This window comes from Amblyraja radiata, chromosome 3 (genome assembly GCF_010909765.2).
Source record: "Amblyraja radiata isolate CabotCenter1 chromosome 3, sAmbRad1.1.pri, whole genome shotgun sequence".
Lineage (NCBI taxonomy): Eukaryota > Metazoa > Chordata > Chondrichthyes > Rajiformes > Rajidae > Amblyraja > Amblyraja radiata.
The window spans coordinates 34,482,689-34,496,061 of record NC_045958.1 but is presented as its reverse complement, the minus strand read 5'-3'; the positions used below and the strand labels follow the sequence as shown (position 1 = coordinate 34,496,061).

At 40.4% G+C, this 13,373-nt stretch overlaps 1 protein-coding gene across 2 annotated transcripts in view; it reads right to left on the bottom strand.

Moving 5' to 3' along the window:
• The window catches only part of pcsk5 (proprotein convertase subtilisin/kexin type 5), a 270,823-nt gene that overhangs the window by 4,108 nt on the left and 253,342 nt on the right, over positions 1 to 13,373 (bottom strand). For both annotated transcript variants that reach the window (XM_033017565.1, XM_033017566.1), the window contains exons 31-36: positions 12,436 to 12,678; positions 11,624 to 11,851; positions 10,283 to 10,454; positions 5,832 to 6,049; positions 5,083 to 5,183; positions 4,060 to 4,243 (exon numbers count right to left, since the gene is read on the bottom strand). In XM_033017565.1, coding sequence (XP_032873456.1) covers positions 4,060 to 4,243; positions 5,083 to 5,183; positions 5,832 to 6,049; positions 10,283 to 10,454; positions 11,624 to 11,851; positions 12,436 to 12,678 — 1,146 coding nt within the window. The remainder of the gene's footprint in view (positions 1 to 4,059; positions 4,244 to 5,082; positions 5,184 to 5,831; positions 6,050 to 10,282; positions 10,455 to 11,623; positions 11,852 to 12,435; positions 12,679 to 13,373) is intronic.

The following is a 13,373-nucleotide window of genomic DNA, read 5'->3' as shown; positions in this document are numbered from 1 at the left end:
GGGAGAGAGAGAGGGGGGGAGAGAGGGAGGGGGGAGAGAGGGATGGGGGGGAGAGAGGGATGGGGGGGGGGGGGAGGGAGAGGGAGGGAGAGGGAGAGGGGGAGAGAGGGAGGGGGAGAGAGAGGGGGGGAGGGAGGGGGAGAGAGAGAGGGGGGGAGAGGGAGGTGGGGAGAGAGAGGGAGAGAGAGAGATGGGGAGAGAGAGAGAGATGGGGAGAGAGATGGGGAGACTTAACTCGTGCTAAACAGCAGATGGGGGGGGGGGGGGGAGGGACACAGACAAATAGTAAAATTCAATGCTATGAAAAAAGTAAACAATGCTTTAGTCCACAGCGGGGGGGTGGGGGCAGGAGGCAGGTGGGCCTCGATTGGTGGGCATGTGGGCATTGTGACGTCAGCAGCTGGCAAGCGGCAATTAATGTTTTTAAAGTGAGTTTTGCGAACAATTTTATTCAAAATCTGGGGAAATAATTGACCAAATTTAGAGATTTGTGAACTCATAATGTAAATCTCTACCGAATCATGTAACAATCTCCACGTGGGTGCACACACACACACACACACACACACACGTATATAGATAGATAAGGAACAAGCTGCGAAGCTGCCAGTTTTGGCAGATACTATCACAATGTTTGAGACATTTGTACTGGTACATGGATTGCATAGGCTTACAAGGATATGGACCAAACGCAGGCAGTGCAACATGCAGATATGGCATGTTGGTCAGCATGTGCAAGTTGGGCCGAAGGGCCAGTTTCTACACTGTATGATTCTGATTTTATTATTGACTACGGCTGAATTATTTTAAATAATTAATAAATACAACTATAGAAGACATGATTAAGATTTAGTTTTCAATTATCCAGTTAGAAATCCAATGACTTTTCTGTTTTTCAATAATAGAAACATTTGAAAGATTTCAATCAAAGACAACAAAAAAATAAAGTAAAATGTTGGTGGTTCTAAAATAGTTGGAGATGGTTTATTATTTATAAGATATATGATTTACTGTAGAGAGCAAGAACTGATTCTAGTGTTCTATAAATTAATGAGAAAGTCTGATTACATCTTAAACTCTTCTGCATTCAAAACCTGCCTCGCCATGAAATTAGCTAAAGCCATGTTCTCACTTCCGCATTATTATTATGATTCACATCATTGGAAACAGGTAAGAAACATATATTAGGAGGTACTGCAATAGATTTGTTAAAAAATAAATTACAATAAATTAATTGAAAAAATCCTTGTTTTTCAATGCATATTAATAAGTGAGTTTGATATTCTGACTGTGCATGCTCAGGTCATAGGTCACTGGAGATAAACATTGGAGGTGCGGATTTGCTGTGTGTTAACTTTGGTTATCAGACCTTCGTTGTGGTGCTCAGTGGGTTCGGGGTCCATGGTCGGGGTTGGGCGCGGACCTCAGGCACCGCCGGGCTTTCCCCGCCCCCCCATCCTCGTTCCGTCCTCGTCCGGAGGTGTCAGGCCGGGCTCGGAGCCGGCGTGGGGCGGGGGGGGGATCCTCGGCCCCGGCTCCGCTCCAGCTCTCGGGGGGGCCGTCGCCCAGCAGGCCGGGGACCGCTGGCTGCACCTCTCTCCCTCTCCATAGGCCATCGGTTTGTCCCCACAATGAGTCAGTCGGAGCTGGGATCGGCAATCAGTTCCACTGGAGCTGCATGTAGTCTTCCGGCATCAAAGGCCCTGCTGGTGGAGGGTTGCGACTCAGACGGAGAGGTTTGGTGGCCACGGGGACTGAGTGCCGGCCACTGGCGGGGACGCACACAAGGCACCGCGACAGGCCAGGCAACCTCCCCGGAAAAGGGTCTCATCCCGAAACGTCACCCATTCCTTTTCTCTGGGGATGCTGCCCATCCAGCCGCCGCCGCAGCACCCTATGCGCACCCCCGCCGACGCCGGGGAGGTTCGCCGGCCGCTGGGTGGGGCGGGGGGGCTGCGGATGAGGCGTGGGTCTGTGCGCGCTCTCCCGTCTCCCACTGGCATCAGCCCCCTCTCGCTGTTACACTCGCTCTCCCGCTACCTGGCACCCCCGTTCCTCAGATGAAATACATTTTTACACATAAATCATGAATAAAGATAAGAATTTACATACAGTTTATGCAGCCAGCACTTTGTTCGCTTTTTCTTTATAGCCAGTGACCTTTGACAAATCCCATGATTCCTTGCATTCTTTGGAAAACTTTTATTTGTTTATTTATTTATTTATTTATTAGAAGTACGGTGCATTACAATAGAACAAGCCAAATATATCTTATTACATTTATTGTACCACTTCATTTTTTAAGCTGTAAAAAGAAAGAAAAGAAAGAAAGTGAGAGAAAGTCGTGATATTGTGAAAGAGTGATCAAAAAGAAAGACCCATTAAGCAAAGAGTTGGGGAAAAAAGTTAAGAAATAGGCCATAGCAAAGAAACAAAAGCTCTATAATGAAGACCGCGCAAAAAGGGATATACCAACTTCGTATTTTTCATCCCCCCTTACCAGATCCTGACACCATTTATTTTTAAAGTACTGTTGTAGTCGATAAATGCAGACCACGTCTTTTGGAAGTGGTCTGAATTGCCTGCAAGAAGGAGTCTCATATCTTCCAGGTGTAATGTTTCAAACACGTTTGAAATCCACATATTTATTGTTGGTATAGGAGCGTTTTTCCAGAATTTAAGTATAAGCTTTTTTCCCGTTATTAACCCGTAATTAAATAGATTATTTTGAAACACATTTAGTTCAAGGCTGCCTTCCATTGTTCCAAAGATAATCCATTCTGCTTTTGGTATCAATTTTATTTTAAATAATTTTGTAAAGATTTCAAAAATGTCAGTCCAAAATTTTTGAATTTTTATACAAAAAACAAATGAGTGCGCTATAGTAGCTTCTTGAGATAGGCATTTATCACAAATAGGTGAGACGTTAGGAAATAGTTTACTTATTTTGGTTTTTGAATAGTATAATCTATGTAAGATCGTAAATTGAATTAGAGTGTGTCTTACGTTAATCGAGCATTTATGCACATATAATAAATGTTTATCCCACCTCTCTTTTGAAATTTTTATAGCTAGTTCTTGTTCCCAGTCTCTTCTAATACCGTCGGTTGATGGTATTTCTATATTTAGAATGATGTTATACAAGTATGATATTAAATTTGCTGATTCGGCCTTTGTCTTCATTGCTTCGTCCAGTAAATCTGGTGGCATATTATAATAATCTTGTGTATATTTTTTCAGATAGTCACATATTTGAAAATATTTAAAATAATGATTTCTCAAATTGTATTTTAATTGTAATTGTTGTAATGATAATAATTTTCCAGTTTCATACATGTCTCCGAGCATTTTAATTCCTATTCTTCCCCATTGTGTAAATGATTTATCTATAATAGAAGGTTTAAATGACGGGTTATTAACTATTGGAGATAAAAGAGATAGATTTCTTAATTTTAGGGTATGTTTTATTTGTTTCCAAGTTCTAATTGTACTATGTATAATTGGATTTTTATTGTATTTTGTGTTATTCAGGTTCATTGGTGAGAGGAGGATCGCTCCAATATTGCAAGGGGAGCAGTCCTCTCTCTCCATTACAATCCAATCCACCTGCTGGGTAAAATTGTCCAGCAGGTGAATCATGTTTTTGATATTTACTGCCCGGTAATAGCACATAAAGGTAGGAAGTGCTAAACCACCCAATTCTTTAGGTTTGCTCAAGTGTGTTCTTTGTATTCTGTGGGATTTATAGTCCCATATAAAATTTGTAATGTCCAGTTTTTTAAAATACTTTTTTGGTAGGTATATTGGAATTGACTGGAATAGGTATAGTACCATATAATAAATTTATCCATAAGATGAAATTCTCTCCCATTTGAAATGTTTGCAATACATTAACCAGGTAGTCCCATACCACTTGATCCAATGCTTTTTCTGTGCAGAAAAAGCATTTTTTGGAATACTGAACTCGCTTATTCATGCAGTCAGAAATAAATCTATTTAACTAATAAAAATGTTTTGAGTAAAATGTTAAATAAAACTTTTACACACAACCAGTCTTACCAAATTTCATTTCACAATCACAGCAGCTTTCAACATCTGGCAAAACAGCTCTGCAACATTTTAAACAGTTGCCACCTTCGAGATTCATCAAGAGATTTGGGTGACAGTCTGTGCAGTTGAAAGGTCCTGGCCCTTTACATTCCAGACAAGTATCGTCGCATTTATCACACAGTGTTTCTGGATCCTAATAAGCACAGAAACGGCATAATGGTTATGCATGTAAAGTAGTTACCATGTAAACAAACTCTGGCAAATCTTTAGTCGATCCAGTATCTTCCACTTTTTAGATTTTTCTTGACAATTTAATTGTCCCAGAAACATGAAACCTAACACTGAACCCAGGATGGAAGAAATAAAGAATGGGCCTGACACTAACTTTCTATAAGACCAAGGTCGTCTCCCAGCCCTGCACCTGCTGCAAACACCCCACTGCTTTTGCCCCATTTCCCCACTGCCAACAACATAAGCTTATGATCAAACAATGGAAAATGTGGATAATTTTTCATATTGGCACAATCAAATCATTCATACATCAACAACTCAAACTCAGCACAAAGCTTATAGTCTACAGTCAGTAGTGATTTCTGCCCATTATATATTTCTGAGATGGACTAACTACAGAAGGTACTTCAAAGCACTGGAGAAATACTTTCACCACCGACTTTGCAAAATCCTCCACATTCACAGGCAGGAAAAGCAATCAATTTTAGTGTCCTTCCAAAGAGCAGCACCTCACTGATGTTCTGCATCACTAAAATAATATGTTTTCAATGTTTTATTTTCCTGTTGTTGAATGTAAATATATATCTCATTTGTTCATCTTTATGTTAAAATCTCAATTTAAGGGTGGAATATCAGATTAGATTCTACCCCTGTGCGAGTTTGAATAGTAGGAAGCTTGAAATATATGTACTTGGAGTTATACTCACAGTAAAAACAATTTTAAGCAATTCTTTACAGCTACAATATAAGAAAATACACCAAATAAGATAGTGACAATAGTAATTACTATGCAATAAGTACCTCTGAGATCAAGTATTCCCCAGCAAAACAATGAGAACTGCAGATGCTTCCAATCATCTTGAAGCCCCAAAAGCAGGAAGTACACCGAATAGGTCCTTCGCCTAGTAAAATAAAAACATCATTACATAAAATAGATGGTATCGTAGACAATGAAGATGGTCATCAAGAATTATAGTTCCATCTTCAGCAAGTAAGCTGAGGAATGGCTAATACAGCTTAATTTGGATAAATGTGAGATAGTGGAATGTTACATTGCAGTTATACATGACATTGGTGAGGTTGTACTTGGAGTATTGTGTTCAGTTTTGGTCATCTTATTGAAGATAAAATGACATTAATCTGGAAACAGTGTAGAGAAAACACACAAGGATGTTGCCAGGACTCGAGGGTCTGAGCTATAGGGAGAAGTGGGCAGGTTAGGCTGAGGGGTGATCTTCAAGAGATGTATAACATCATTAAGAGAATAGATATGGTGAATGTACAGAGTCTTTTTCCCCGGGCAAGGGAATCAAAAGTAGGGAAATAAATTCCTGGTTCTGGTACAATCTGAAACATTCACGTTGTTTCTTTATCTACAGATGTTGCCTGACCTGCTGACTATTTCAGCATTTTAATTATATTTTGGACTCCAGCATTTGCTGTTTATTTAATTTCCATTTACAGAATTTAAAAGCCTACCCCAATTATCACAAAATCCTCAAAGATAACATGGATCCTCACTGTTAGAAGATTTTAAATCTTGAACTTACCATCACAAGTTTTGCAACTAGGGTGGCACCTTTCACAGGTCTGCTCCAATCCTTCTTCATAGTATTGTCTGGGACATTTTATATAGCATTTGTCATCCGATTTCAACAGGAAATGATGATTTGCACATGTCTGACATTCAGCTATACCTGACCCCCAACATTCTTTACAGGTACGATGACAGTTTTTACAAATTCCATCCAATGGATCTCCATAACGCCTGAAATAAATGGTGTGTGACAATAAATCCCTTGATTACAACATATCAAATAATTTTAATCCATTCATAATATTGCATTTCTCAGCATGAAGATAAAGAATGTGCAAATTACCAAACAGAACCATTAACATTATTCTTAAGATTTTTTAAATTTACTTTCAGCCATACATTACAATAACTTATCACATATATGCAAGATGCATGCTAATATTTTCATGCTGATTATCTTCAGTAAACACTTTAAGGGTTTCCCTAAATATTGCAGTAGGGCTATTTTTAATGCAAATGGTAGTCTTTCTAATGCAAGTGAATCTGTTTGATACTTGTAAAGTGAAGGGCAACTTAACAAGTCTCAGAGTACGTTCTTTCCAAAAGATAAATGCAAATTTAACGTTCTAATTGGGAAAACAAAAGTCCTGGTGAAGGAGCTCACAGGCATTTCCTTACAGCCTTTCTTAAATAGAGGCACAATATCAACTGTACTGTGATCTTCCGTCAACTCAGCAATGTCTAATGATGATTCATATATAAAAGGTCACAATACACAAATTGCTGAAATTAATCAGTGGGTCAGGCAGCATCTCTGGAGAACATGGATAGGTGACGTTTCGGGTCAAGACCTTCTTTAGATTATTGTAGGTGGGGGGGTGGGGCGGGGGGGAATAAAGCTGGAAAAGGGAAGAGGCAGGACAAAGCATGGCAGGTAATAGATCGACTCAGGCGAAGGGGATTTTTTGATAGGCAGATGGTTGGAAGAAAGGTCAGATTAGAACAATAGGTGTGAGACAGGTTTTAGAGCTCCTGCAATTTCTTGTCTAGCTTCCCACAGTGTCTTTGAATATATCTGATCAGGTCCGGGAGATTTATTGATCCAGCATTTTCTCGACAGGACTGTGATATGGACAGTCCTCAAGACATTTCCATTAACTTCCCCTCAGCTTCATGTCTTTCTTCATGGAAAAATAGAGGAGAAATAGGCAGATGGTATTAGAAGTTTTTGCCTAATACCATCAAGGTTGGCCTTGCCCCAATTTAGAACTTTAACTTGTGGACCAGCCCTGTCCTTGGCAGTAACTATTCTAAAGCTAATAGAACTCTGATCACTGGGCTCAAATGTGCTCACGGATTACACTTCATTGAATGCCCTCTATATATTGCCTGAGGAAACTTTCATGAACAAACTGGATTGTTCTGAGGAAAGACATTCTTGCCGTAGAGAAGGTTCACCAGACTGATTCCTGGGATGGCAGGACTTTCATATGAAGAAAGACTGGATAGACTCGGCTTGTACTCGCTAGAATTTGGAAGATTAAGGGGGGATCTTATAGAAGCTTACAAAATTCTTAAGGGGTTGGACAGGCTAGATGCAGGAAGATTATTCCCGATGTTGCGGAAGTCCAGAACAAGGTGTAACAGTTTAAGGATAAGGGGGAAGCCTTTTAGGACCGAGATGAGAAAAACATTTTTTACACAGAGAGTGGTGAATCTCTGCCACAGAACGTATTTGAGGCCAGTGCATTGGCTATATTTAAGAGGGAGTTAGATGTGGCCCTTGTGGCTAAAGGGATCAGGGGGTATGGAGAGAAGGCAGGTACAGGATACTGAGTTGGATGATCAGCCATGATCATATTGAATGGCGGTGCGGGCTCGACGGGCCGAATGGCCTACTCCTGCACCTATTTTCTATGTTTCTATGTTGATGAATTCTACCCTGTCTAAGCTCTTGGCACACTGACAGTCCCAGTCTATGTGGGAAAAGTTAAAATCCCCAACTATGACAATCGTAGTAGTCCTGCAATCATCAGGAACATACATTTGCTCCTCTAATTCCAGTTGACTATTTGGGGGCCTATAGGACAATCCCGACAAGGTGAATATCCCCTTTTTATTTCTGAGCTCTACTGGATGGACCCTCAGTAATGTCATTTTGGACAATTTTCGTGATGTTTTCCTTAATCAATAATAAACCCAATCTATTTTGCTCTCACCACTATCTCACCTGTTGCATCTGTGCCTTGGAACAGTAAGCTGCCAGTCTGCTCTTAACTAGGTTTCCAGCCTTAACTGTCAGGACCCAGTTGTACATACCTGTCTAATATATGAGGTGGTCTGCCTTAAGTGTGTCAGACCTGTTGCCTTGAAATAAATGTTTTTTTTAACTGTGTTTCCTCACTCCCTGCTATGCTGCCTGTCTTGTCAACTCAACATTTTGTTATTGACATCTGCATCATTTTTCTCCCCTATTTTTCTTTTAGCCTTATTGCAGTTGGGATGGCAGTTAGGCCACTGGTGTGCCTAACCTGTCCCACTATTGCATTGGATCCCATCTGCCTGCCAATCTGCCCACCAGGATATTGGTCTTTCTCCAGTTCAGGAGCAAGCCATCCCTCTGCCCTGAAGAGATCCCAATGGTCCAAACATCCCTTGCCGCCCACACCAACTCCTCACCTATGTTTTTTCCTATCCAATCATCCTCATCCTACCACCACTGGCATGTGGTACCGGGAGCAATCTTGAGATTATACTCTCATGGTTCTGCTTGTTAACCTTTAACTTTACTCCCTATGCAGGACCCTATGTGAATTTATGGAATTCCCTGCCACAGAGGGCAGTGGAGGCCAAGTCACTGGATGGATTTAAGAGAGAGTTAGATAGAGCTCTAGGGGCTAATGGAGTCAATGGATATGGGGAGAAGGCAGGCACGGGTTATTGATAGGGGACGATCAGCCATGATCACAATGAATGGCGGTGCTGGCTCGAAGGGCCGAATGGCCTCCTCCTGCACCTATTTTCTATGTTTCTATGACCCCATTCCTTTTGCTACCTAAGCCATTTGTGCCAACATGTACAATGACTCCTGCCTGATTATCCTCCCCTTGAGAATGGTCTGCAACTGTTCCGAAATATGCTAGACCAGGGAGGAAATATTATGTTTGAGTAGGAAGGAACTGCAGATGCTGGTTTACACTGAAGATAGACACAAAATGCTGGAGTAACTCAGCAGACCAGGCAGCATCGCTGGAGAAAAGGAATAGGTGATGTCTCAGATCAAGACTGTTCTCAACCTGAAATGTCATCTATTCCTATTCTCCAGAGACCATGCCTGACCTGCTGGGTTACTCCAGCATTTTAAGAATAAGGGGTAAGCCATATAGAACGGAGATGAGGAAACACTTTTTCACACAGAGAGTTGTGAATCTGTTGAATTCTCTGCCTCAGAGGCCGGTTCTCTGGATACTTTCAAGAGAGAGCTAGATGGGGCTCTTAAAGATAACAGAGTCAGGGGATATGGGGAGAAGGCAGGAACGGGGTACTGATTGCGGATGATCAGCCATGATCACATTGAATGGCGGTGCTGGCACGAAGGGCCGAATGGCCTACTCCTGCACCTATTGTCTATTTGTGTCTATTTATATTATCTTTAAATCCCATCTGCAACCACGGAATCTCTATTCAAAACTATTCAAGCTCCGTAACGCGGCAAAATTACATCAAGCTATGCAAGTAAAAGGGGGAAATTGAAATTGGAAAAACACATTTTAAACTGAGTTTGCTCAATTTTAAAATTGAAGGAAATTGGAACATCCAGATTTTTCAGAAACCATAAAACTTAGAAATTCCAAGTTCCCAAACAATGTCAGAATTAATTGAGTGCAAATTAACTTGCCACTTGGCCAAAAGCTTGGTATTTATTTCATCAGTATAAAGATAGATCGGAAACTAAGTTCATTTTTACTCAGTGTCTGTTTTGGTTTGATAATTTGGCTAAAATGCACAAAACTGCACTAAATATCGCCAGTTTTAAAATCAGTTTTAGTTCAATGCAGCCCTCGTTTCTTCACCTGTGCATCAGTTTTATAGCCATTGCAAGACAAGTCTATATCGATATAATTGATTCTGGTTCCCTATACTCCAACACCAAAGTCAATTTTTTTGAAAAGAAGATCTCTCTTAAAAACAATTTTTTTTATGGCTGTGTACACCAACTTTAAAAAAAACTTTAGTTCCAAGATCATAAACAAAATTATAATTTCAAAGCAATCAGCATTTATTATGGAATCATGGAACATTTATGAAATGGAAGAACACCACGCTGCCCATTGTATCCATGTTGGTAATCTATGTAACATAACTCTAAAAGATGCTGGTGCAATTGTTGCCACTCATTAGGGTCAGACTTTTCAACCAATCAATCTCTCCAGTTAACATTTCAATTTAATCCATGGCACCTACCCAGATCCACAGGTCTTGACACAGATTGATTCCAGCTTGTACCAGTCCGATTTACAGGCTAGACAGTCTGTCTTTGATGGCCCACTGCAAGTCTCACAGCCTTTGTTGCAAGCATAGCAGTGCTGCCGATCTGTGTAGTATCCATCAGGACAAGAGTCTCCACATGTCTTATCTAATTGAGAGATAAATTATAACATTAATTAACATTCGGAGATGAAACAATTTAGTGTGGAATACTTCTACCATGTAGCTATTAAGAACGAATTTAAACCTAAATGTATTATACGGGATATAGGTTTAACCAATCCAATTAATCATTTGTCTGACAAACAGAATATAATTGTCTGTAACAGTAATACAATTATACTTAATGGTTCCAAAGCAGTTCCTATTTGGCAAATATTTGATTAATTTTCCATTATTGCAACAACTTCAATGTGAAACCAGTTCCCTCACTTTTCTCATTTCATTTGTCCTCATCTCATTATAATCCAATGGAATAATCAAATCCCCAAAATAATGTGTCAGTGCCATCAGAGTGTTATGTAGATACCATTTATTGATAGGCCATGTCCAATGTACATTGGAGGATAAAATGTGGTAAAGCAATGCTCTTGTTTCCCAAGGCTACAATGTCTGAAACAGAATTCTGAATAATTCCTCTCTCTGGGTCTCCAACTGAATGACAGACAGATAGCCAGGGACATAATAGATTGAGCAATTTTATCGAAAGTTAATTAGCCCATGTCAAAATTACAAAAACAAATTACATTTTATATCCTTGGCTAATCAAAGTTACAAGAGAAAAATGTGCATTTGTTGCAGTTTTATATCACTTCAGTTCACTCCATAGTGATATACAACCAATTCAGTAGTTTTGACGTTTAAATCACATCATAGGGCAATGGGAGTCATTGTGTTTGGTGGAGTAGTTATCACATTTATTGCTAGTTTGACAGGCATTATGATCAGGAAAAATCAATGCTTAAAAATCTGAGTTCCTTTTGATAATTGTATTTCAATGTGTATGAGTGTAATCCAGCACCTTCCTTATCTCTGTTAGGCAGGCAGAACTTTCAATCTTGAAGACATTTCCAGAGTAAGGTTTATGATCAAAACAAATAATCTTACTTGTAAAATTTATTTATGTTAATAGTTTGGCACTTACCTTTCGGCGTGAAAATCATGAAAATAGGTTAAAACAAAATGGGCTCGAAAATGAGATTTCTTGCTCTTGGTTAAGAATAATTATCAATAGCTCTTCATTTTAAAAATGCATCATGATATTATCCAAAAAGAAAATTAAATCCTGATTTGTTGAAACTGTTAACGCATACTTACTGAGTAAAAAATGATTTGGTGTGCAGCTGAGACAATCATTATCTGTGGGTCCATAACAGCGGCGACATTTCTTGTGACATGGCCGACAGATCTGGTCCATATACATATTCAGAGCACAGTCCTTGTGCATTACACAGTTCTCGTGATGGTTTTTTATAAATCCATTCCTACATTGAATGCAGTCGGTTGAATGAGGTCCATTGCACGTGTTACATGACTTATCACACTCTGTAAATAAAAGAAAACATACATTACCCATGGTTTAAAAAATTGGAATGATATTACAAGCCATTTGCAGCAGTCATACACTGTAGAACATAGAAAAGTACAGCACGGGAACAGGCTCTTCGACTCACAGTGCCTGTGCAGAACATGATGCCAAGAGAAACTAATCTCATCCACCTGCACATGAGTTCCTATTTAAAGGCCTCCTAATTGCGACAATCATTTGTACCTCCACCACCACTCCTGTTCATAGAATATGCTCTAACATATTCATTGAACTAGAATGGAAGTAACAAGATATATACATATGTTTGAAAATTAGAACTTTTACTATTTTTAGATCAGAACTCTGATTGAGGTTATGCTTTAAGTAAATTGAGAATATGTTTATCTACAGCCAAATGAAAATTCAAGATGTTGAAGGATGTTAACATGATGGAATCATATAGTCATAACATCTCTTTATTAAAGCCTTTCCGCAGCAGACCACCTACACAAATGCAATTCTACTTTATGATTAAAAATGTTAAATGACAGTGCCCTTTCTTTGTATTCTTACAACTCTGGTTCTTTCCAATTGTGCTCACCCTGACAATCTTTAGTATGCGCGTCAATGTAAGTTCCATCAGGGCAGCTGTCCAAACACCGCCCTTGATACATAACTGAAAGAGGATCAGCACATTCTTCACAGTCATCAGAGTCTGGACCATCACATACTGAACATTTGGAGTTGCACAAACTGCATGTAAAGGTTTGCGTGTTTTGAAACCATCCTCGGGGACAATCCTCCAAACATGTTCCATTGTGAAAGAAAAAATATCTGCTGCATTCTGTGGAAATCAAACACAATATTGTCAGCTTCCAAAGAGTTTCTTCATACCATGGCAAGCATATCATCACAGCAAACCAATCACATGTGATTTTGATTTGAATTGGTTTTGATTTGATTCAATTTATTGTCATTGTCTTCAATTAGGAGACAACAAAATGCTATTTTCCTTACAGTCATACAAACACAAAAACACAGAACACAGTAGTCCACACACAAACATCCCCACAGCAGCACCAAAGTTCCCCACTGTGAGGGAAGGGACCAAAGTCCAGTCAACCTCCTCACTGATGTTCCCAATGTTCACCCATGGTCGGGCTTCCTGAGCCCTCCGCAGTCGCCGCCACGGACGGCCCGATGTTCAGGCCCGCTCGCCGTGAACGATGGAACCCTGACCTCGAAAGGTAGAACAACCTCAGCTGCCTGGACCCCTGAATCGGCCACCTCCCACCGGAGTCTGCGGCTCCTGAAGTCCACAGGCCGAGCTGGGCGGAGATTCACGCTGGCGACCCCCGGCAAAGTGTCCCAGGACTCCGCGATGTTGGTCAGCGCCACCCGTGCTGGGAGCTCCACAAACCACAGCTCCGTGATGTCGATGCAGCAGGCCCAACAGTCCGGAGCTCCAAACGGCGATCCAGGTAAGGACTTGCCCGCTCTGCGATGTATCCAGCGCTGCACCGCCACTGCTAAAGCTGT